This window comes from Momordica charantia, assembly GCF_013281855.1.
Source record: "Momordica charantia cultivar OHB3-1 chromosome 5 unlocalized genomic scaffold, Mcharantia_2.0 BLBB01000005.1, whole genome shotgun sequence".
NCBI classification, from domain to species: domain Eukaryota; kingdom Viridiplantae; phylum Streptophyta; class Magnoliopsida; order Cucurbitales; family Cucurbitaceae; genus Momordica; species Momordica charantia.
The window spans coordinates 18736163-18762105 of NW_028275163.1; the positions used below are offsets into that span (position 1 = coordinate 18736163).

At 37.7% G+C, this 25943-nt stretch overlaps 1 protein-coding gene across 2 annotated transcripts; it reads right to left on the reverse strand.

The window, feature by feature from the left end:
* Nucleotides 1-1577: 1577 nt before the first annotated feature.
* EDA7 (embryo sac development arrest 7) lies at nt 1578-25389 on the reverse strand. Of its 2 annotated transcripts, XM_022303088.2 has the most exons (16): nt 24966-25389; nt 23908-24006; nt 23689-23780; nt 22657-22757; nt 21870-21960; nt 20601-20659; nt 20269-20392; nt 8820-8888; nt 8114-8166; nt 7933-8041; nt 7322-7492; nt 7082-7240; nt 5726-5818; nt 3062-3268; nt 2543-2745; nt 1578-2291 (listed from the first exon to the last, which is right to left on the reverse strand). In XM_022303088.2, the coding sequence occupies exons 1-16, from the start codon at nt 25096-25098 to the stop codon at nt 1937-1939; spliced, it is 2118 nt and encodes a 705-aa protein (XP_022158780.1). In that variant the 5' UTR covers nt 25099-25389; the 3' UTR covers nt 1578-1936. The 2 variants fall into 2 exon arrangements, with proteins under 2 accessions (XP_022158780.1, XP_087980418.1); XM_088124292.1 differs by lacking the exon at nt 24966-25389 and having other exon boundaries at nt 23689-23790; nt 23908-24016.
* Nucleotides 25390-25943: the final 554 nt, after the last annotated feature.

Below are 25943 nucleotides of genomic sequence, written 5' to 3' on the forward strand. Positions count from 1 at the left end.
GTCATATTTGATACTCGAATACTCGGTTCGATAACCCGTTACTAATTCTTCCTCTCTTTCAAGCATATACAAAGTCAATGTATATTTGTTCGCTTTTTTTTTTTAAATCAGATTTTGTTTTAATACAACATATAGGGATAAGAATTCAAACTTACGACATTTTGGATAATATCTTAACTAGTGGAGTTAAAGTTTAGATCGAAGAGAATTAGAATTCAAAATAAAATTCAGTTAAAGTTTAGATCGAAGAGAATCATCAAAGAGGCATGAACTGTGGAATTTATTATCTTTGAGATAGAGATTTTTATTCCTAAGAAATGAATAGTAAAAGGAGAGGGAAATATATAAATTAATTATATAAATGGATGGCTCTATTTTATTAAATATTTATAAATATAATTTTTTTAAAAAGTAATTACATACATACATATATATTTTTTTTAAATTATTGTATATACATTTTTTTCCTTCATTATTACTTTCTGGGAACTAAGGATTCTTAAAATTGTATGAATGCAATTTGATCTTGATTTTTAGTGAATTATATAAAGTTTTATTTTTCCTTTTGATTTATGAGTGAAAATAACTTGTTAATTTATGTAATATGTCCACAATTTGAAAGACATTATTAAATAGAGGGTAACATAATCTCACAAGAGTTGTACTCATAATTTTTTCTATATATGAAAAATAGAGGAACAGTTTTCTTTTTAAGTGCTTGTTTGAGATTTGAACATTGAGATCTCCTAATTTTATTAGCCAGAGAATTTTTTTTTCTCTCTAAACAGCCTAAGAAGAATTTAGTACAATTGTTTATTTTAAGGAAAAAAATAAATATAATCATATAAGTAAAAAGGATTTTTTAACCTAACCATATAACTATGAACTGCTTGAGGAGAGCAACTTACATACTACAGTGGTTATAATTGTGAATTTCCTATATATGGGATTGCAGTCTAATTATTTTAGTGAAATAATTGAGATTAATGAATAAAGATTATTTAATTCAAAATATAATCAATAAATTTAATATCATTTTTCATTAAAAATGAATCTATTATTCAACACAGGCATAGTTCAACAGGTGGAGACATTCCGCAGTTTGAATAAAAAATATGTCTTAGTTAAAACTTCTTATTTAATTGTGAAAAATAAGTGGTTAAATTGAATAGATTGAATCCATAATTAAAGTTTTAATTTATATACTTTTAAAAGTGACAATTTTGACCTCTATTTACAAAATTTTAACACAAATTTAAAAAACTCAACAAATTTATGACTAGATTTCAAAAAACTTAGTATCATTTTAAATTTTTTATCAAAATAAATGAGATAGAAACGGAAATGAATTGACCAAAATGATTACGCTTTTAAAATACAAAGACCAAAACGAAATAATATAGGATATTAGTATTTAAACCTATCTGAAAAAACCATCTTCTGGGTCGAAATTAAATATGTTTAAGGAGAGGGAATGAATTAGAGTATAATGAAACAATCAATAATTAGAGCACTGGCTTCACACAAAACTATATCCTCAAAGTTCAAGGGAGCATTAAGATTAGGACAATGACGAATAATCAAACAAAAATCAATACATAAATCACATCTTTGAATCACAAAATTTTTCTATATACTATTCGTTCTATTGATGATCATATTGTTTCAATTGGATCCTCTAGTGTGCATCCTATTTGTTTCCTCTGTAAATAGAAATGACAAGCTCTCCTACTCATTTAAGTGAAACATAACCTACCAAACTAACAAAATTTACAGCTTCAAAACTCTTCTCATGGATCAGATGAACTCTCCGAACATGCGTCGTGACGTTTACGCTCTGCTATTTTCCTCAGCTATCCCTTATATGTGACTAAATTGGTGAATTAGGCTGCAACTTTGATATATTTTGCTTTATAAGATGCAACAGTGTGAACATTCACCTGTGGCCTCTTCTACCTCTACCTCTGCCTCTGCCTCTGCTTTGGCCAGGTCTCATTCGACCTCGAACACCTGATTTACCCTTTGAACCTGCAAATTCCGCGCTCCTCATGTTCTTCTTACGAGGGCCTTCATCATCATCATCTTCCTTATACCTGGCCGAGCTTCTGGGCCTAAATGAAATCTCTCGCGACCCTCCTGGTCCCAATTTAACTTCATTAAGAATACCAGAATCCCGTTTATTGTCTCCCATAGCAGCAACTCTCTCCTCCATGGTGAGCCTGTTCTCCTTGGCAAGCGATACACGGTTCCAGAATGCCTCAGCATGCCTTTCATCCTTAACCTCATACAATCTACACATTGTCATTAACAAAATTACCAGACGTTTCGTTACCAAAGATTCTGATATAATATTTAGCACAAAGAATTCATATGAACTCAGAGAGAGAGAAAGAGGTTAACTAATATGTATTCCTTTTTCCCTTAATGGAGAACTTTTACTAAAGCATACAGACTTTTTTCATAGGTTTGAAGATCAGAAAACTACTAGCTCTTAAAAGAAGTGCCTACAGAGAAAAATAATTCAGAGTTGAAGAAAACTCACTTCGGAACTCGTGCTTTCTTATGTTTACCACTGCCAGGTTCATCTTCGGACTCGGATGCAACTGAGGCATCAGAATTACTTATGCTTTGATCACTATCCTCCGACACAGGTTCAAAATGCTCTTCCACCAAAGATGGTTGCTTCGTAGAAGACACTGGATGCAGCGCAAGATACTCTTGTGAAAACTCATCGATCTCGAAGTTCTGCAGTAAATGAAAAGATGCTATAACATGATCCAACATAAACAAAGTAAGCTACTTAAAAATGAAAAAGTGAAATTCAAGTGATCACCCCAGGCCCAAAGTTTCTTTTTCTTGACATTTACTTTGTTAAGAAACATCTGGAAACATATTCCACGAGCAGATGTTGGCATATGTAATTTGATCTTTTTAATTAGATATATTGTAAATGAAGCCTTTGACATTTTTCTTCTTTCCCTTTCAAGAGTTTTGAGACTGATAGAAAATAAGTAACAGAAATATCGAATAAAAGATGACGAGGAGTGCTCGACAGCCATACCTCATTTTTAAACATATTTGAAAAACGTTCATCTTGAAAGATTTCGCTACTGAAACCTTTCTTCTTCTTTGATGCCTTCTTAGTCTTATTGACATCATCCTTCTTTTCCTTTTCAGTGTCTTCATCCTTCTTTTCCTTTTCAGCTTCTTCGTCTTCAAGAATTTGATTTGCAAGGCGCCTGTTAACTTTGGGTAATTTCCTTTTCATCTGGAGCAAAATAGTAGATAAAATACAAGTCAGACAGTTTGATGAAATTTTAAAATATATAAGTTGGCAAGCCATAATAGGAGATCCCATAAAGACTTTGCCTGACCTTCCACTTACAAATTCTAAGTACATGGAAACATCCTAAAACAAGATAGAAAGAAAACTCATTCACACATCAGGAGATTCCTAAATGGAATATCACTACACATCAGAACTTAACTTCAATGGTTGTACAATGTAAGTGATAAAAAATTGTTAGAATCCATATAAATGAATTAAATTTACCCAACCCATCAGCTTAAGCTTTTGGGTTGAGTCGTGATTTGTTCATTAAGATGGTATCAGAGCAGGAGATCCTGTGTTCGAACCCCTGCGTTGTTGTTCCTCCCCATTTATTATAATTTCCACTTGTTGGGTCTTGATGTTATTTTCCAAGCCCACAAGTGAGTTGGAGTGTTAGAATCCATATAAATGAATTAAATTTACCCAACCAATCAGTTTAAGTTTAGTGGTGGTTTGTTCATTCTTAAGAAAAATAATTTCAATAATTTAATTAAAAAAAATTTAAACGCAGCTGTCTTTAGGTCGATGAAAACAAATATTATCTCATAGTGGCCTTCATTTTTAGAATTAAAATAATGGAAAACTAAATAAAGATGGTACAAAATAAAAGGCAATGATGGCTTGGGTCATATGACCTTCATACCACTAAGAGGGGTTCAAAAGAAGTATCCTACACCCAATCCTCAACCAAGTTGTGTGTTGTGCATGAAAGCTTCTGAAGACGACCAAAAAGTTTAATGATGGTAAGCTGGAATTACATTCCCCAGTCAGCATAATGTTGAATGGAGCTCTTAGTTACCTTTGAAGAGCCTAAAGGAAATAAATCTATGCCTATATTAGAGAAAAGTCAAAGAAGAATAAATCTATGCCTATGTTGAATGGAGCTCTTAGTTACCTTTGAAGAGCCTAAAGTTTAATCCCTCTAGGGTTGGGCACAGCAGCCTAGTTCTGCAATCTGCGACTTATAGAGCCTGCCCAGAGCAAACTTTAGCCTATGCCTTCTAACAAATCAAGATTGACTTCCATTTCATTCAGTTTTGGATTCTGTTGTCTATTATCTGATTGAGTCTTTGGATGTGTTTTGCTATTTCTCTTGTTGGCCAATTTTTGCCCTTGTCCAGGGCCAAGGGCGTCTGTTTCTGGTTCCGCAATCACTGTAGAGACTTTACATATATTTTTTTCTTCTACTAAGCAATTTTTGCCCTTTCCTCCCATTGAAGTCGTTTATTCTCAAAAGGACATTTTTTGGCAGCCTCTTTTAGATTCTATTAGTACAGTATCGTTCATGTTCAACTTTTCTAGAGTAAGAGTCCAAAACCATACTTTCACCTATTTAAGGATTTTTGCCTTCCAAATGACTTTGACAAGTAGTTACTTGAAAGGAGGTCTCCGCTGTGAAGTTGGGGATGAGAGCTTTTCTTGAGGCAGAAAAAATATCTTGGGTAGGTTGGGGACAAGAGACCTTATTGAGAAGTATCCACTGCTATGAAGCACACTGTCTAGAGTCCTCCTAATTGCTAGGGGGTTGAGAGCTAATTAAATTTAGTATTGAGTTCCACCCCTCGGCATCAATATCTGTGATGTTTCTTCTAAAAAGAAGATTCCAACCATTAAATATCTCTAACCAGCACTACTTGACATTAAAACCCTTAAGAGATGGCAACATCGTAGAGTCTCGGGAAACTAGAGCTGAAGGGTGTTCCCAATCCACTGATTCTCCCAAAACACTCTAAATGTCTAGCCTTTTTTATCTTTCTTGGTTCTCTTCCTTTCATCCAGCAGAGCACTTTTTAACCACTGACACAATGTGGCATCAAGAAGTAAGGCCAAAGTTCTCTGGTGAAACATTGCCAAGAAAATCTGAACAGAAAGAAATTTAAGAATCTTAAAACGAAAGGGTAGAGATTTAAAGCATTCGGGAGTCTGCTAGATTTTCGGCTTCTACTAGTTAGTCCATTCTTCATAAATACTTGGTAACTACGATTTGTTTCTCATTAACACCAATTTGAACTTCTTTTTGCAAACTTCCCTTGGACCTCAGTGGCACCTCATCTAGCTTTCTGCATTATTCTTTATTGTGACAAATGAATAATTTCAATTTCTTACTAAGAAGAAAAAGAAGAAAAAGAATTATAAGCAATGGAGAGAGGCAAGTGAAACAGAGAATCTGTACACGTGAGGTCCAATAAAATTAGGAGCATCATTTTCCACATGCCTTCTGTCATACCAACAAGCGATTCAATTAAAATCCTACTAATCTTGAATCCCAGACTTCCCTTCTTATAAAAAAAATAAAATAAAATTAGCATCAAAGAAACAGACAAGAATATTAACAAATTGATCAAAACTAAGATAATAAAGTATTACAGTGTTTTGGGACAAAAAATGGATTACCGTAATTCGGTTGGCACGCTCCTCATCTAGTTTCTCTTTTTTCCTTTGTTCTATGTACGCATCATATGCAAAAGGATCCACCAGTGATTTTGCCTGCAATAACAAACACCACTAGATTAGCACTTAAAATACCTCAGTCTATAATATAATATTTTTTGGGGGACCAGTTTGCGAACTTTACTTTCAAGTTACTACCATCATCTTGCAACCTAGCCTAGCACACCGAAATTTCTCCAGAAAAAATTCAAAGAGCAAACTAAAAGTTGTATAAACAAAAAGAAGATATATTTTAGAAAAAAAAAAATTAGAGATATAAGAAGCGGGAAATAAAATACACAAGTAAAGCTATAAACAATGAACACTCAAAAGAGATTTGGTTGGAAAATATTATTATTATTATTATTATTATTATTATTATTATTATTATTATTATAAGAAACAACCCGTTCATTGAGAATAATGAAAATAGATACAAGAACTACAAAAAGGACCTACAGAAAGGGCATACAAAAAGACAGCCCTGAGAGAGGAGGCTTTCCAAAGACAGCCCTGAAAGAGGAGGCCCCTAAAGAAAGGGACTCCAATTCAAAAGAATAAGACCTAGCGAATAATTACAAAAAGGCTTAGAAACCGAGCCCCATAACGAAGTATTAAATCTAACGATATCCAAACATAGTCCACAGACTTTTCCACCCCCCTTAAACAACCTGTGATTCCTTTCCAGCCAAATACCCCATAAAGTAGCTAGAAAGCAAGCCTGCCACAAAAAACAACCCCATCACAAAAAAGGGTATAAAAGCACCTCCTCCATCATAGCCCTACAATCCCCAATATATGTGTTTTTTATTTATTCTCATGCTTTTTGGCATATTAAAAAAAGGTTGATAATAATGTTGTCAAAATACAAGGACAAAAATACAAATAACCAAAGTGAGAAACAACAAAAATAGTTAAAAAAAAATTATGAAATAAGGACCACTGGATTTTTTTTTTCCTTTAATGGATGAAGTAATCTCGTGAAAGAGGAGCAATTATCTTAAGAATGGATGGGAAATCAAATCAAAATCAGCATATGCAAAATTCAAAAATATATTTCTCTATCCTATCCCACAAGTCTCCACTAAGGTTCTCCATATGTTACCCAGTGATCTATCAAAATTAAGCAATTCTCATGTATTTAATACTACCAGAAAATGAAGCTGTCACTATTAAGGAAGGAAGCATCTTATTTTAAGTTCTGGAGAAAGAGCATAAGCCATACCGTAAACAAAACCATAAATTTACACGTAAGCCATACTATAAATAAAACAATAAATTCACACACAAGCCATACTATAAACAAAACCATAAAATTACCTTTTTATACAAACGATAATCAATAAAGAAACCATGAAGGTAAGCTCTTAGCAGATTGGTCCCAATCAGGTTTGTCAAATTTAGCCTCTCAAGTTCTTCTTTTGTCAAGAACTTGAAATCATCATATATTGTTGTTTGTGCACCCTCCTCCAACTCCTCCTACATTAAGAAAGAAAAAGTATTACAAATCCAAGATCCCCCAAAAAAAAAGACTAAAGAGAATAATTATCAAAAGTCCACCGTCAAATTCTCCAAATAAGAGCACCACTTTGGTGCAGGTCCCAGAGCAGGTAGAAAGTAAGAAGGTATTTGACTTGAATTCAAAGCAAGTAACATCAATCCACTGTCTTTGAATACACACGTGTCATTTATTGGTCCAAGTGTGGGCTCGATGCTTGTCATTCCTTCTCCCTAAACACGTTATTTTTATAATTGAAAGAAGATATCAGAAAATTTTCAATCTACAAAGAATGAACACAAACTTTGCCATCAATCAAAGATAATAAGGAACGGACCGTGCAGTTCAACAATCAGACAGTTGGCAACTAGATAGAGTTCTCATTAACAAATCAAAATAATTCTCATAACAAATTTTGTTTGATAGTCAACAATCTAGAAGAAGTCTTGTTAGTCAAAATAGACTTCCTGCTCATAGAAATCCTTGTTTGTTAAAAATCTTTTTAACGGAGCAGAAAAAGTTGACCATATTTCAAATCGTTATGCCAATGACATTTCATCGACTTTAACAAAAAAATATATTATGCCTAGCTAGTGAACAATACATTTCGCTCAAAATCTAATTTCTATCTTTCGTAGACTGAAAAAACAGAGATGATGGAGAGATTTCTTACAGTATCTGGGTCCCAAATCCTAACAATGTGCTTGTCAGTGGTAATCATTTTCGGTTTTTCCGAATTAAGAGTTGAATGCCATTTAATGTCCAAAATTGGACTGTCATACCTGAAAAGTAATCATATAATTTTAATCAGTACATGATGGTTAAGCCGCAAATCTAATAAAAGGTAAACTCACATGTGATCTTTAATTCTTATGGGAACTGATGAACGCAAATCGTAGATCAAGACCTGCACATGATGTGATAAAATCATTCAAGTTAAAATATAATTAAAAATGACATTAGGAGATATTGGAAATTATAAACTGCACTACTTTCAAAAACAATAGTAGAAAGCTTGGGTATGAGCAATGGAAAGAGAGGAGCAATAAAATGTTTCAGTGATAAGCCAAGGATTTTGCAGTTTTAAAGGGAAGTATTTCCTTCTTTGTTTTTGAATGCTATGTAGTGTTTCAGTAGAGACATTTGTAATTATTATCCTTTTTTATTCAAATCAATAGAGGAGATTTTGTGATCGCTTTAACTAAGGGAAGGCTGGATTCCTTAGCCTCCCCCTTACGTGAAGGGATTACAAACCATCCAGTAATTTGTAACACAATTTTAAAAAATTCCCCAAATATTACCAAAACTGAGTCACTGACTCTTAACAAGTTCCATAAGGATGGGAAAAAACAAACAGTACGAAAGAGATAACCAACATGTTCACTTCTGCATCCATAATACATCAATAAGAAAACAAATCAAAGTGGGAAAACTCCAATCCAAGTCTGCCATCACCATTCTTAATTTATATTTTCACCTTTGATGCAATCATTCAATTTCCAGGAAAGTCTTAAAGATTAATTCCCAAATAATACCACAACTTAGGAGATGAATATTTACCTTTCCTGAGCTACTGCCAACAGCCATTTGGAATCCACCAATGTCGTCAAATGCTAATGCAGTGACCTCCTATGTAACAAAAAGACAAGATTCAGTAAATTATTGATAAAATGTTTTGCTACTGCACAAGATCTCGTTGAAACCTCATGAGTGCTAAAAATTTTGCTAAAACTCCTTGATGCAATCTATCCTAAAACAACACAAGTAATTGCAAAAGATTTAAGTATTCTTATGTAAGCAAAACAATTATTTATTCTTTAAAAAATAATAATAAACAGAGCAAAACAATTTTATATTTAAAAAAAAAATTATTTATACATGTTATGAATAGAAATTTGATTTAAAAAACAACGTTATCTTCCATTAAGAAAATACAAGGCATACAAAAAACCAGCTCCTCGAAAGGAGTGCAGAGTCCAAACCCTAACCATACAGAAGCGAACTTCAACCCAAAAGAATAGAACTTATCTAACAAATACAAAAAGGTTTAGAAACAAACACCCACAAAAAGGTGTCAAATCTAACAATATCTCAAACCTCTCCCCAAGACATCTCAACCCCTCTAAAAGTTCTACCATTCTTCTCAAGTCAAATACCTCACAACATAGCAAGAAAACACACATGCTACAGGACTCTGCCCTTCTTTCGAAATGGAGGATTCAAAAGGACCTCTTCCTAGAACAACAATCTCTATTACATGTCCTGCCAATCTCAAAACGACTCAAGTCTAAGCAAACAAACAACTCCAAAGGATATGAATCTATGATCAAGATCCTTTTGTTTGTTTTTTTGTTTTTTTTGAAAGAAACAATTTCATTGATGATAATGTTCCAATTGGCTATTAGGGAAGTGTGGCTATAGTTGCTAAACAGAGGGGAGCATTTACACCAATTAATGACTAGGTAAACTATAGCATCAAAAAGTTTCTCAAATCTCAATAGATTGTTCCTTTTCTTGGAAGGTTAGATGGTCTCCCTGATAGGAGCTGCCTCTTATTTATGGTATAGAGGGGAATTACAATGTTTAGGGAGATTTGAGAGCTCCCTTACCTCTCCTCCTATCCTTCTCAAGGAAATGACTACTCGCAAAAAGATACCCTCCCCTCCTTCCAGCAGCTGTATATATAACCAACTCACCACCCCAAAACCCATAACTAACTTGGGCCCACAATACAAATATTCCCTTTTCCTATTTTCCCTTCTTACCCTTTCTCCTAACATATTTATGAACAATTGGAGGCCTATCAATACCCGCCCGCCAAGAAGACACCTTGTCCTCAAGGTGAAATTCCGGAAATTGGACACAAATAGTGTCATAGGGTTCCTAAGTGGCGTCCTCCAAGGTCCCTCCCTCCCATTGAATCAGTACATCCCAAGCATCTGGTTGATCGCCTCGTACTTGAACGCCAAGTACCTCCACGGGTTGCTCAGTCAACCACCCATCAACCCCTAGGGTCCGAGGAAGAGGAATAATAGTAAAATTGTTGCCGACCGCCTTGCGAAGCTGAGAGACGTGAAACACCGGGTGAATAGTAGCAGTCTCAGGTAATACGAGCTTGTATGCCACCGAACCCACGCGTTCCAAGATACGAAACGGGCCAACGAACCGTGGTGCGAGCTTGGCATTGGAGCGAGAGCTCAAGCTGCTGTGGCGATATGGTCGAAGCTTCAAGTACACCCACGTACCTACGTCGAACTCCATATCTCGACGTTTGGGATTCGCTCGATCACGCATACGTTGTTGGGCAGCCAATATGGACCTTCAATTGTTTCAGCATGGCATCCTGATCTAAGAGTTGTTGGTCCACAAGGGAGACAGGGGATGTACTTGGTTCATAGGATAGAAGGGGTGGCGGAGGTCGGCCATACACCGCTTCGAATGGGGATAATCGTGTGGAAGAGTGGTAGGATGTGTTGTAACTAAATTCTGCCCAAGACAGCCACTTATAATCCATTTGGAGGGAGTGTACATAGTGAAACAGCGGAGGTAGGACTCGAGACAATGGTTAACAACCTCGGTTTGGCCATCCGTCTGCGGGTGATAGGCCGTGCTACGGCAGAGGGACGTCCCAAGCAGCGAAACAGCTCCTCCCAAAACAAGCTAGTGAAAACTTTGTCCCGATCAGAAACAAAACTTCAAGGAATTCCATGGAGACGAACCACCTCCTTGACAAAAGTTTGGGCAACAAGTACTACCGTAAAAGGATGTTTGAGAGGGATGAAGTGGGCATATTTAGATAAGCGATCCACAACCACTAGAATGCAATTGAACCCCTCCGACCGTGGCAGCCCTTCCACAAAGTCCATGGAGACATCCTCCCAAATGCGCTCGGGAATAGCCAAGGGTTGTAACAAGCCCGCGGGAGCCAAGGATAAGTATTTAGCCTGTTGACAAACAATACAATCACTACAAAAATGACGGACTTGGATACGTATTCCCTTCCAATAAACCTCACGTCGGAGGCGCTCCAAGGTTTTAAGAAAACCCATGTGCCCGCCCACCGAAGAATAATGGAATTCTTGCAGCAATAAAGGAATGGATGGAGATTTGGGGGAGAGAACCAACCGCCCATGACGATACAGTACCACATTCCTCAGCATATATCCTTCTGGTGTAGGGTGCCCATTCTGAAGGGAAGTGACGATCTGAGACAATTCATCATCTTCTAATGCCTCTTGTGCAAAGACGGCTATATTAAAGCCCCCCACCATGGACAAGGCACTACAAGAAGCAAAATCTGGTCGGTGAGAGAGCCCATCAGCAGCCTTATTCTCCAACCCAGGCTTATATTCGATTGCAAAATCATAACCCATCAATTTAATAATCCAACGCTGATACTCGCCAGGAATCACACGCTGATCCAAGAGGAACTTAAGGGCCTTCTGGTCTTTGCGGACCGTAAACCAGCGACCCAGAAGATATGGACGCCATTTTTGCACTGCCAGCACAACCGCCATTAATTCCCGCTCATAGTTCGCCTTGTGGCGGTGGCTCATAGATAAGGCATGGCTGTAATATGCAATTGGCCATTGCTGTTGCATCAAAACCGCCCCCACCCCGACACCGGATGCGTCGGTTTCAACCACAAATGGCTTCGAGAAATCAGGAAGGCCGAGGATTGGTACTATAGACATACTTTGCTTTAATTCCTGAAAAGCCACAGAGGCTTCTGCCAACCAATAGAAATTATCTTTTTTTAGCAACTGAGTCAAAGGAAAAGCGACGACGCCGTAATTCTGAAAAAATTTCCGGTAATAGCCGATGAGACCGAGAAATCCCCGAAGTTCCCAATATTGGTGGGCTCGGGCCAGTCAATCATAGCTGTAATTTTGGCGGGGTCAGCGGCAACGCCGTCCGCGGAGACGATGTGGCCAAGATACTCAACTTGTGGCACCCCAAACAGGCATTTTTTTTCATTGGCCACCAACTGATGCTCTTCCAAAGTTTGTAGAACTAAACGGAGATGTTGAGCATGGTCCTGTAGAGTGGCACTATAAATTAGAATGTCATCAAAAAACACAAGAACAAACTTACAGAGGAAGGGGCGCAAAATGTCATTAATCAAAGATTGAAAGGTCGAAGGAGCGTTGCGCAAGCCAAACGGCATCACGAGGAATTCATAATGTCCATCGTGCGTTCGGAATGCCGTTTTATGGATGTCACTAGGGCGCACTCGAATCTGGTGGTATCCCGACTTCAAATCAATCTTGGAGAATAAGGTGGCGCCAAATAATTCATCTAACAACTCATCCACCACCGGTATAAGGAACTGATCCGGAATTGTGACTCGGTTTAAGGACCGATAATCCACGCAAAAGCGCCAAATGTCATCCTTCTTCTGCACCAATAGAACCGAGCTGGAGAAGGCACTCGAGCTAGGCTGTATAATCCCGGCCAGCAACATCTCCTAAACGAGCTTCTCGATTTCCCCCTTTTGAAACTGTGGGTACCGGTAAGGCCGAACATTTACAGGTCCCGTGGACGGATCTATCTCGATGGCATGATCATGAATTCGAGAGGGAGGTAGGCCCTCGAAAGGCTGAAAAACCTTAGCAAAATTCTCTAACACCTGCCTTAATTCAATGGCGAGCTGCCCTGTACGAGAATCACCACGACATAAAGGATTAGAAAGAATAGAGCGGAGTTCAATGAGTACTCCCTGTCTCTCCTTCTTAATTGTACGTAGCATCGATTTAAAGGACACTTGGTTCCACTGAAGACGTGTCTCCCCATGCAGCATCACTCGTCGAGACCCCAACGCAAATTTCATTATCAAACTCCTCCAATTCAAGGTGACATCTCCTAAGGTGGAGAGCCACTGGACCCCTAAGATCAAGTCGGCACCGCCCAACGGAATGGGGAGAAGTTCTTGGATGACAGAAATATTTGGAAAAATAACCTCAATGGCCTTACAAACTCCTGAACATGCCACTTCTTCTCCGGTACCCAGTACAATTGCATAGCCCTTGGTCTCATTGATTGGAAGGCGTTGACCTCGAACGAACTTGACATCAATGAAATTGTGGGAAGCGCCGCTGTCAATTAGGACTACGACCTCTTTCCCCGCCACCGTTCCCTTCACCTTCAGCGTTTTCGTCCTCGGGAATCCAGTCCCACGAAAGAATTTCGTGACAGCATCACAAATTCAATTCCTTCCTTGTCGGTTGTTTCGCAAATTGTATCGATGGCATCTTGGAATTCGTCACCCGCCGCCTCCACCTCTTGGATCGATGCCCTGGGGAATACTTCTCGTCACATCTGTAGCAAAGCCCTTTTTCTCTTTTCGCTTTTAATTCCGCATCAGAGAGTTGGCGAAATTGGCCCCCTGTTGAAGGCGTGTCACCCCCTTTAGGTCTATTCTCACCGTTTCGAAGAGGATTGGAACTGGTCGAAGTAAAGGCCCACGGTCCGACCCGACTCAGACCCGGTTGTTACAGATTTGGACAGTACCGCCCCTACCGTAGTGCCCATTTTCTCCTCTTGGGCCGTGAGAGTTGGGCTGACTCCATCTCTATCTTCAATCAATTAGGCCATCTGCATAATTTCCTTCACTCCTTTTGGTTTCATAACACGTACTTCTTTTCTCAACCCTTCCTTCAACCCGTTGAGGAACAGACTCTCGAGAAGAAACGCCGGCATGCCATCAACCGTTCCGCCAACCTCCTCGAATCTTCGCCGGAAATCCCTCACTGTCGTCTAACAGCTACGAGGCGATCCCTCAGTGTCCCATCCATGGTGGGTCGAAATCGCTGCAACAGAAGTACTTGGAATTCCTCCCAAGTCTGAATCGGCCTCTGCTTCTCTTCCCATTGATGCCAATTCAAAGCCTCCCCATCTAAACAGAGAACTGCAGCCTCCAACTTCTCCACGTCCGTCAACCTGTTAATCACAAAATACCGCACAACCCGATGCAACCATCCATCCGGGTTTTCGCCTTCAAAAATGGGCACTTCCAACTTACGAAATCGAAGATCAAACACTGGCGCAATCGCATTCGAGAGCAAGTTAGACCCTTCGCCCGATGTCACAACACTGGCCGGAGTTTTCTCTCTGCCTTCGACACATACCAGTCCTTTTCCTTTGTCGTCCTTCAGTTTCCCGTCGGTGTCCGTTTTCGGGGTCATCACTGACATCCACGACCTCATCTCTTCCCGGAGCATAGCCATCTCCTTCTTCCATGACTCTTGACTGTCCTCGATCGTTGTTACCACTCCCGAAAGCTGCTGTTCCACGGCTTCCACTCTACTTTCCATTCTCGTCACCATTCCCAGAACCACGGCTCTGATACCAAAATGATAGGAGCTGCCTCCTATTTATGGTATAGAGGGGGAATTACAATGTTTAGGGAGATTTGAGAGCTCCCTTACCTCTCCTCCTATCCTTCTCAAGGAAATGACTACTCGCAAAAAGATACCCTCCCCACCCCAAAACCCATAACTAACTTGGGCCCACAATACAAATATTCCCTTTTCCTATTTTCCCTTCTTACCCTTTCTCCTAACATATTTATGAACAATTAATTGGAGGCCTATCACTCTCCTGCCAAGTGGTCCAGAAAAAAGCCCAGAAAAAGTGCATTCAAAGAAGCTTCTTTTCTTTTTTGAGGGGGTGATCTATAAGAGTAGCTTCCAAGAGGAGAGGAGGGTCTGTTGGAAGGGCAGGGCACCAGCCGAATGTTGAAAGAATGTAATTCCAGAATACTGTAGCAAACTGGCAGGAAGTAAAAAGGTGGTTTTGTGATTCCTCACTGTGTTTGCACATCAAACACCATTGTGGAGAGAGGGACATATAAGGCATCCTTCGCTGGAGCTTTTCATTTGTGTTGATGGCACAATGACACTACTCCCAGAGAAAAAAATTTACCTCCTTTGGGTATGGGCCTTTCCAAATGGCATCATATAGCTTTGGAGTGGAGTCCAGAAAGTGGGGAGTAAGGTCTTTGGCAAGGGAGCGGGTAGAGAAAATGCCATTTGTTTCAAGCTTCCAATACATCAAATTGGGCACGGTAGAGAAATGGACGAAGGAGAGTTGGTGTGAGAGTGATGACCACTCATTGATTTCAGCATCTTTTAAATTCCGTCTCAATCTCAAGTTCCAGCCGCGAGTGTCTTTTAGCCAAAAATCACTTATGGGTGGTTCCTTTTTCATAGATAGAGCATAAAAAGGGGGTAGGTGAGTTCCAATGGTTCTTCATGCAGCCAGGTAGGTTTCCAAAAGGATATGTTACACCCATCTCCAACTTTGTATGCTATTCTGTCAAAGATCAGATTCTGAGTTCTAATGATCGCCTTCCAAGGTCCTTTAGCCAAAGGGATAGATGTAGCTATAGGCTTCAAGTTCCAAGAGGATTTTCCATATTTCACTTCAATGACCTGTCTCCAAAGAGAGTTCCTTGGAGAATGCACCACTGCATGGAGGATTTTTCATGTGTATGATCAAGATCCTCTAACACGTTTACACAGAATGCACCACTGCAAGCCAGCCAAGAAGCGAGAATGCCTCTAGATACGATATAAAGTGTTAACCCTCCCGTGCAAGACCTACCATGAAAAGAATTTGACTTTCTTGGAGACCCTAACCTTTCAGAGAGGAGAAAGAGGCCTCAAGTGAGGACAAAGGGACATATTAGATTTGAGACAACGAACTACAAGAGAAGTCCCCTGAAGAGTTGATGGTCCGAAAATAGAGTCCCCTCTCCTTGGACACACATGATAGGTACTCGAAAGCGAAAGAAAAGTTGTCACTTCCGCCACCTCTCTATCCGACAAAGGACAAAGCCCCAAAAAAGGGAAAAGTAAGAACTCGAGGAAGGCATAAGAGAGGTTACTGAATGCTAGGAGATACGAGCAAGGAAACATCGCACAAAGAGACTTATCTCCCACCCAATAATCCTCCCAAAAACAAATATATGTACCTTCCCCAATAGAGCATCTCACAAACTTAGAGAACAAAGGGAAACCTGAGGATTTCTTTTTTAAGGAAGCAAACCCTTCATTAAGAAAAACGAAAGAAAATACAAGGGTAAACAAAAAACCAACCCCTCAAAAGGAGTCCCGACTAGCATGAACTTCAATCCAAAAGAATAAAACCTAATTGATTAATTACAAAACGGTTTAGAAACCAAAGCAGCAAAGCCCATAAAGAGGTATTAAACCTAACAACCTCCCACACCTCTTACCTGGTCCCCTCCACCACCCTAAAAATATGTAACCTCTCAGACCATATATCCTACCAATAGCAAGTCTACCAAAGAACTCTGCCCTTGTCATGAAAGGGAGGAAAATGGAGAACCTCCTCTAACATAGAACAACAATCCCTATTACAAAAGCTTACGCGTAGCAACTCCATAAAGTCTGAGCGAATGAACAATCTCAAAGAATATGATCAAGATCCTCTAACGCACTCATACACAAAAGCACTACTTCATGCCTAACACCAAGGAGGAATGCCTCTAAATATGGTTGGAGGTGTTAACTCTCCCATGCAAAACCCACCAAGCAAATAATTTGACATTCTCTAGGATCTTAATCTAAGGGCATCCAAGGGGACAAAGGATCGAATAAGATCTAGAACAGAGAGCTACAATAAAAAACCCCTCGAAGGGTTGGGCCCAAAAATGAACATCCCTTACCTCTAGACCCAATTGAACGTCACCCAGAAGAGAACAAAGAGCAAACACTTCTACTGTCTCTATGTTTGATAAAGGACAATAGATGCCTAATGAAAGAGAAAGTTCAAGACCCAGAAAGGCATAATACGGGCCACGGAATGCAATTTCTTGGCTAAAAGCTAATATAAATAAGGTAACAAAGCACAAAGAGACTTGTCTCTCACTCAACAGTCCTCCCAAAAATAACATTTGTCTTACCCAAGGGAGACAAAATGAGAGAACAATGGAAAGCTTGAAGAAATAGCAGACCAGGGACTTTTTGAATAGCCTTTAGACCCATAAGCCAAGACCTGCTAAAAAGAGTGAGGACTGTATTTACTCACAATAATCTGCTGTCAAAAAGCATCTGGTTCCTTAAAGAAACGCCACAACCACTTGTCCAACAGGGCCTCATAAAGAATCCTTAGTTTGCCAATGCCCAAACCACACATAGCCAAAGGACGCAAAACGGTCTCCTACCTAACCAAATGGGAGCCACCCCCTTCATCAACTCCTTCCCATAAGAAGTCCCTCACGAATTTCTCTAGCCTTTTACTCGCCAAAAAACGAACTCAAAATAGGGATAGGAAATAGGTTGAAATCCCACGTAAGACTTATTAGATGAGAGTTAGTCTACTACCCCTTTAGACTACTACCCATTTAGAAAAGAAACCTTTATTCTAGGAAGATGGATGCTTTTGAACCTTTTCTAAGATTGTTCCAAACCAACGAGCTCTTCGAATTGCTCTCCAAAGGGAGCCCGATAAGAGGAAGGAAAGCTACTCACCGCACAGCCCACTTAAGAAGCACAATCATCTAGTTTTGAAGAATCTCAATGGATCCCCAAGACCAAACTCTTACCTCTACTAATCTCAAGGAATGAAATAAACTCAAAGAATGACAAAAGACCATTAAGATTAATGAAGGACCTTTCCTGATCAAACCAAAAGAAAGTGTGAAAACTCGAGATGAGAAAGAAGTGTACTATCCTTTCCCACCTTAAAGCCTTGAACCTTTTCTAATACAAGATTCTAAACCAACAAGCTCCTCGAATTGCTCTCCAAGGGAGCCCAAGATAAGAGGAAAAAAGCTATTCACCTCACAACCCACTTAAAAAGCCCAATCATCTAGTTTCGATGAATCTCAATTGATCCCAAGACCAGACGTTTACCTCAGCTGATAAGGATAGAAGACTGTTAAGATTAATGAAGGACCTTTCTTGGCCGAAACAAAAGAAGAGAGTCATCTGCAAACTGGGGATGAAAAGGAAGCATACTATCCTTTGGCACCCACCTTAAAACCCTCAATAGCATCCTTCTCCACACCCGATTGCTGAGGATGTCAACCACCAAATGAAAGAGGAAAGAGGACGGGGAACATCTTGCCTATGACACCTCTAAAGGTAAAAATCTTACCTCTAGGTCAACCATTGACTAGGATAGAATAGTTATCTATTCTTATATAGTATAGCATAGCATTCTAAGGGTTTTTAGAAAAGACCTTAGACCCATATAGTAAAGTCCACTCAAAAGGGTGTGAGTCGTAATTACTCGCGATAATCTTATGCCACAATGTTAACTCGGTAAAGAAGCGCCACAACCACTTGGTCAACAATGCCTCATTGCACAAACTCAGGTTACCAATGCCCAGCCCTCAAAATAAAAGGTCTGGATACCACCTCCCACCTAACCAAATGAGATCCTCCCCCATAAGAAATCCCTCATGATTTTTTCTAGACTTTTATTCATTGTAATTGGAATTCTAAACAAGGAAAGAAAACAGGTTGACGTCCCACTTAAAATTGACTAGATGAGAGTTAATCTTATCCTTCCTTTAAGGAATGCTATTTTCCGAGAAGAGAGGCACTTTTGTACCATTTCCCAGGCTGAATTCCAAAATGACAATATTTTTGGATTACCGCCCAACGAGAGCCTAAGGTAAGAGGAAGGAAGGCTACACACCTCAACATCCCACCATAGAAGCCCAAGAGTCCAGCTTCAAAGAATCGCAATTTATACGGATACCAATGACTGAAGTTCTTCCCTGTTAATCTTAAGGCATGGTCTCAAGAAGCATTCAAATTCACAAACGACTTTTCTAGAACAAAATAAAAGGTGTCATTTACAAACTGGAGCAAAAGATCAATTTTGTACCTCCCCACCTTAATCCCCTCAATAGCACCCTTCTCCACTCCTATCAAGACCCACTTGCAAAGGATGTCAACCACTAAGTTAAAATGAAGGGGAAAGGAGGTCATCTTGACAAGGATAGATTCTAGAAGCAAAAATCTTACCCCTAGGTTTTCCGTTGACAGGGATAGAGAAACTAACCGTCCTTATACAACTTCAAATCCAAGATCTCCATTTAAACCCAAACCCTTTAAAGAACCTTATCAAAGAAGTCCCAATCAACATCATCATAGGTTTTTCAAAATCTATCTTAAAAATCACCGCTTCTTTATTCGCCTCTCTCTAGTCCTCAATTGCCTCATTAACCATCAATATCAGATACAATTGCATAGTCAAAAGTAGCATTATTGTAGAATATCCCGAGAATCTGAGACATAGGCAAACGCATAGGCACAAGCTATGGGTACAGAATTCCCACAGGTGAACTTAAATTGATCTAAAAAAGTTCATATGAAAAATAAGATCACTCATCTGTATCGCCAATGTCGAGTATCAACTCCTACTAGTCAATGACAGTCTTACAAAAGACATCTAGATTAATATTTTTTTAGGTTATCGTCTATCAAAGAGAAAAATCTTAGCATAAACTTAAAAGGAAAACTTCAACACTTCATGTAATAATCTAATTCCATTTGTATGGCTACATCCAATAATCTCTAGCCCCCTTGTTTTACCTATAAACAGCAAAGCCAAATGATTTTAGAGATTTCCATATGTATCTCTTTCTTCAAATGGCCTTTCCAATCAAAGTATTCCATTCACTACAAATTAATTCTGGGACCCACTCTATTGAGAGCAAATATAATACTAGGGTCAACTTTAATTATAAGTAGGTTCTTAAAATAATCCACAACTCCCTTAGAGATAATTTAGTTATTTGAGATCAATTAGTATTTAAAGAACAGCCAATGGAACAAAACAGTGAAGAAACCCATCTAAACAAAGATTGAAGCTGCCATTCAAAAGTATATTTAATTTACAATCTACAAGATGCTATGCATCACACCCAAAAATATTAAACTGTTCACAATGGAACAAGCACTGCCTGTTGTTAGCATACTTTAAATATAAAACTATTCACAAGATTTCACCATAGGTCAACAAGATCTACCTGGGCCTTGTCTCCCGCAGGTGCAACAGCATCAATTCTACCAATTGAAGATAACTTAGTTCTAGTGTCAAAACACTCTACAGCTCCATCTTCACCCCCACAAGCAACTATCCCATGAATCTTGCTGTAATAATTGAGCAAATTTCCAACTTAGATAAAACATACGAAACTATTTAATTCACTGATCAATAAAGAAAACCAAATCAGTTAATATGAGAAGAGTAATGTAACAAGAATGGGATCCATTAACATTTGTTGTATCTTTTCACTTCATCGATGAGAAGTTTGTTTCTTGTTCGGAAAAAAAAAACAACAATAAGATAAACCATTACCTTCGAGAAACTACATTTATTGCTGAGGATTCAGTGTTGAGAGGTGAAAGAAATCGCCCCTACAATAAACCAAAGGCTTACTTATGAACTTATATGTAAAATTATCCCAATTCTGAGTTTGAAAAATATTCTTGGAAAACCACAAATTATAATAAATATATTCAGAAAGACATATAGCACATGACACATTAACATTATAATCGTATCTTTATACTCAACGTGCAGTACAAAAACAAAAAACTACAGTTGGAGTTTCAGCACATATGAAGTTGTGCTTAGGCCCTTTACTTCTATTTTACCTTATTGTATATAGTTACCGTTGGTATTTTTTATCTGTACATATTACCTTCCTCACTTATCCCTTTTTCGGACTTCCCTTTCTTTATTTCTTTCTTTCTCGTTTCTCCTCCCTGATTCATTTCTACCTTTCTTTATGAAAAGATGCTTTCATTGAGACAAATGAAATAATACAAAAAGGCATACATGAAGACAGCCAAGCAAAAGGAGCCGAATTAAAATAACATTCTTCAATCTAGCAAGATCAAACCTAAGGAATAATTATGAAAATCTTTGGACACTGAAGCACAAAAGGAAATTGAGCCCAAATCTCCTCCAAAATCTCTCAGCCCCTCTAAAACTCATGTTGTTTCTCTCATTTCACAAACCCCACAGAACAGCAGTTTGAGCAGGGTTTCTACCTTTCTTAAAGTTCAACATGTTTCACTTTCCTTTTACATGCCTCGTACCATTGGTATTTACTTGTAATAGGTTTTATTTATTTTGGGGTTGTATTGTTCTTTCGATAAGATATATGAAAAATAAGCATTCTATATCTTTTTAACTAAAAGCATGAACAAAGCTTCGTGGAACACAAAACCCACCCAAAAATCAGCACTTATGAATGATTACCGCAGGCAAAAAAATAAACTCTATGAATTTGAATTTGTTTTTATAGAAAACAGTATTTCTCAGTCTTCATGCCTTCCTATATTGTTATATTTATAGAACGTTCTTCTAAAAAGAATGCCATATGACAATATACTATCAAAGTTCAAATTAATCCATGCATTAATTGTTTCTCCAAAGCTACTAACAAGTCCCTAAAGAAATTGCCACGTAAGCTGCACATCATTATTACTGTTGTAGGAAATGTTTCATGGAATTCTCGTGCATCCTCATTATATGAATCTAGAAAATCTAACTAAGTCCTGTCCAATTTGCATCAGTTGATTCAGTTCAAAAAAATAATAAAAGAAAAAAAACTAAAACCTGTTGCAAATTGATTCTGTACACATCAGGAGAGGATGCAGCACAAAGCAAGTCAGCAGACCAGTAATCAAATTCAATATCCCTTCCCACCCTGTTGATTGCATAGATGACACGATTAGAGCTTAGTCATTATTTTTTTGGTAGAGATCAGTCATTCATATGAGACAGAAAAAGTGAAACCATCGGACTAAGGTCAATATGTAGCCATATATGAACTCTAACTATCCTTATTTAATAAGAAACTATTTTATTGAGAAAATAAATTTACAAAAAGTCTTAGAGCACAATTCCTCCAATATATGAAAACCATAGAAAATAGAAATGTCAAAATTGCATATTAGAACTCCTTTAGAGCACAATTTGCATCATTACATTCGATAAAAGGGATGAGGCAAGCTCCAATAGACAAATAGTGGAAGGAAAAAGTACTATGAAGATTTTATTTCAATAATTGAATCCCAAAAGGATATAACCCAAGGATTACCATTCAAGGGGAGGCCAATGTAGGAATTAGGCCACAAACCCCACTTTACAACCAATAAATTCCTTGGTAATCAAAGTGTTACTTTATTAATCTGGATTTGAAGGATTTCTTGTACTAGCTCTTTTGGGCAAGGGTTCCCTCTTCTGTATGTTGTGTTCTTTGTTAATAATAGTGTCTCTTATTTAAAATAGATGCAAGAATAATTTACAATTGAGAAATGGGAGGGGGGGTTGGAATTGTCAAAACAACCTTATAACAAAACAAAAAAGGGAAACAGGTTCTTATAAACCATAAGAAAGTAACCTTGGTATCCGCAAACTATAATGTTTTCCATATTTAGCATGGAGAACAATAGAACGATCAGCACACATAAATGCTAGCTTTGAGTAATCGTCATCCAGTATCTATACGACAAAAAAACATTAAATTCAGTTAATATTTCAAAATTCAAAAAAACAAACTACCTGCATAGCATGGCCTAATCAAATATTCAACTGTCTTCCATCCCCCACATTCAGATAAATTCCAAAAAGGGCAAAAAACATGTGCAAAAGATGAACAGGCTAATTGGGTAGCATTTAACTAATTTAAAGCACAAAGAAAAAGAAACCTTGAGCAATATTTCACAGAAAGAAATAAGAGCTGAAGAACAATTAAGCAAGATTTTTGGGTGGCCTTCTTGTTTTGTTCTTTCATTAAAGCTAATGGAAAATCTCATTTAAAAAAATATTAATGTCAATGAAAATTAATTTTCTTGTATAAAAAATATCATATCCAACCACCATGCATTCAGTCATCACAAACTGTTTGAAATCAGAGATTACATCAAAGGCCAACTGAGATTTCAGTATATAAGAGTGGCTATTTTATCCACAGGGAACAAGGTCTATATCAAGAGTAATAAAACTCTATATAAAGTTACACTGCAAGAGTTTTGGTTACAAGCATTTAGAAAAATGAAATTCTGAATTTCTTGCTTTCCCTCCATACAACATAGAATAATACTGTTTTTAATAAGAAACCACATGCATCAATAACATTTTATAGGTTCTGTGATAACAAGATTACTAGACAATTAGATGTTTGCCTGGTCCAAGTACGTGCTAAAGCCTGAAAACACAAGTTTATTTTCATTGATCCATTGTCCTATACTAGAAAAGGAGATATTAAAACATATAAGAGTCATATTGCTTAAAGATCACATCATTAAAGATGATAATAAACCCCTGGTTTTTATGAAGAACAGATATACTTCTGTTTCTGGTTGAAAATTTAACCTACCCCCCACCCCCACAGAAATCCAACCCAACCAAAGCTCCCCAACATAAAATTTACCTGGAAGTCAATTATCTCTGAATCAAAGTGCCTTTTGAACTTCAATGAGAGTTCCCTCAGCTCATAAACTTTAACTTGTGGTGGATAGATACCTATTTACATCTATACATAAGTAACAATAGATACTAGCAAAAATAAGTAGTTATCCTTTTACACTTTTTCTTACTAATCTTCTTACTGATTACTGATACTAATTTTAGCTTGCTTGCTCAAACTCACCTGATGCTATTAGAAACTCTCCATCAGGTGTTGCCTTTATTTTGCTTGTTGCAATTTCAAACCTCAAATCCTGGACCAAGTCCACCCTTGATGTATAATCTGACACATCAAGGAATGAAATTATAAGCAGCAACGGATGATGAAAACACAAACATAAATCTATTGTCTTCACACTTCACAGGAGGACAATGCTGCAGAAGAATGAGGATAAGATTTCATAAAGAAATTGTTGCCTGTTGGTCCTAAGTAAATAATGCAGAAAATCATGTTACATGGGCTACAAATATAATACGAAGAGTATTACTCAAAGCAAGAAACAATAGAACCAACACCCCAGTACCGAAATGGACAAGAAAGCAAATAATCGAGATCAGAAAGATTCCTGCTTGTTGAAATCTGTCATTGATGACAGTCGACAGAGCAGCCAATCCACCACGCCAGAAAACAAGTTTAAAAAATGCAGTTGTTACAACACAAGGCGAAGATGAACTTCTATGGCTGATCCCATAACACTTCAAGGAAACAAGGAAAAACTTGGCTACCATCATAGAGAAATGTTAAATTCTTGGTTTTCCAGGTAGTCTACAGAAAAACAGACAAACTACATTATATATACAAATATAGTAGACTGTTAAATAACAGCATACCAATGTAAATGACAATAGTGAAAAGGAAAATATCTCATTATTGAACTCCAAATCTCATAACTAAACTCCAATAAACACTTCAAGACGAAATAAAAAATAGAAACCTTAAGAGGGTTGATTGGTGAATTAGATAATGGCCAAAACCAATACAAGAACAAGGTAGTGTGACACTGCATAACCATCACTATTCCCATGTAACTGGCTCAATAAGCATGAATATAGAGACAGAACAGAAAAATCGTGTATTCATCAAGCATATTTTCATTTAACATTAATTTTTTTCAAGAAACAAAACTTCATTGAAGTAGAAGTCGATAACATGAGTTTCCCATAATGCAAATTATCTAATAGAGGCTAATAAAGTGAGTTTTGCACTAAGAGAATCATTCTAGGAAAGAAAAAGCTAGTCACCCTTGTCTTTGCGCAGAGCTCGCATCTTCTTAGGATCGAGCCAAGTAGCAAGAGACCGTTGCTGGGATGCTACGGTGTAGAGTTTCACCCCATTGATAGAGGTAGACTTGAGGTTGCCTCCTTCGTACGCCATTGCAGCAGAAAATGGACTGCGAGTGGAGCTAATGAGAGACGATTTTGGGGATTTCTCGGACAATCTCGCGCGAAAGCAAGGGAAAGAGAGGGAGCGACGGGGATGCGAGGGCGGAGATTGATACGCTCAGGAAGGTTCGAACGACTGAAGGAACAGAGCCGCCGCGCGGTGCGACGGCGGAGCGGCCGGAGCTGCGCGCACGGTGCGACTACGAACGGACGGAAGAGGGCGGCGGGAGACTATTATGGTGGGACTTGGGAGGAATGGAGAAGAACGTTGAAAAATAACCTAAAAGAAATTTTAAAAAATAAACTAAAATAAAAGAAAATATATGTGGAGATTCGGTTCGATTTTTATACTTCAAAACAAAAAACCGATCTAATATTTTGGTTTCTAAAATATAATAAATCAAACCAAACCATGACCAATTAAACTAATCTAATTAAGCCAGAATCAATCAAATCAATTAACTTAGTAGTAATTGGTATATACAATTTAGTTCGGTGTGACTCGGACTCGATTATATTCAAAATTTAGCGATAAAAGTTATAAATTTGAAATTTGACATAATTGAAACTTACTCTAAAATTGTAGACCTTGTGTGATTAATAAGAAACCTTAGATTTGATTTTGTTTTTGTTTTAAAAAATTATGATTGTTTCCTCACAATTTATTTGATATATCTTTTAACTTTCTCATTAACACGTTTAAATTCTTAATCAAATTTCAGAAGAAAAAAAAATTAGTGTTTGAAATTTGTTGTTTCAAAATTTTACAAATATTTTAAGATGCTTTTTATAACTATATAACATAACAAAATATAACACATAAGCGAAAGTAATGTT

What these genes read in the sequence shown, in the direction of transcription:
- EDA7 (XM_022303088.2), bottom strand. Translation starts at nt 25,098, where the DNA reads ATGGCGTACGAAGGAGGCAACCTCAAGTCTACCTCTATCAATGGGGTG. An exon ending in GGATTTGGGACCCAGATACT is followed by an intron (nt 7,493 to 7,932) that starts GTAAGAAATCTC and finishes TAACGTGTTTAG; the next exon opens with GGAGAAGGAATGACAAGCAT. An exon ending in AGCGTGCCAACCGAATTACG is followed by an intron (nt 3,269 to 5,725) that starts GTAATCCATTTT and finishes ATTTTGCTCCAG; the next exon opens with ATGAAAAGGAAATTACCCAA.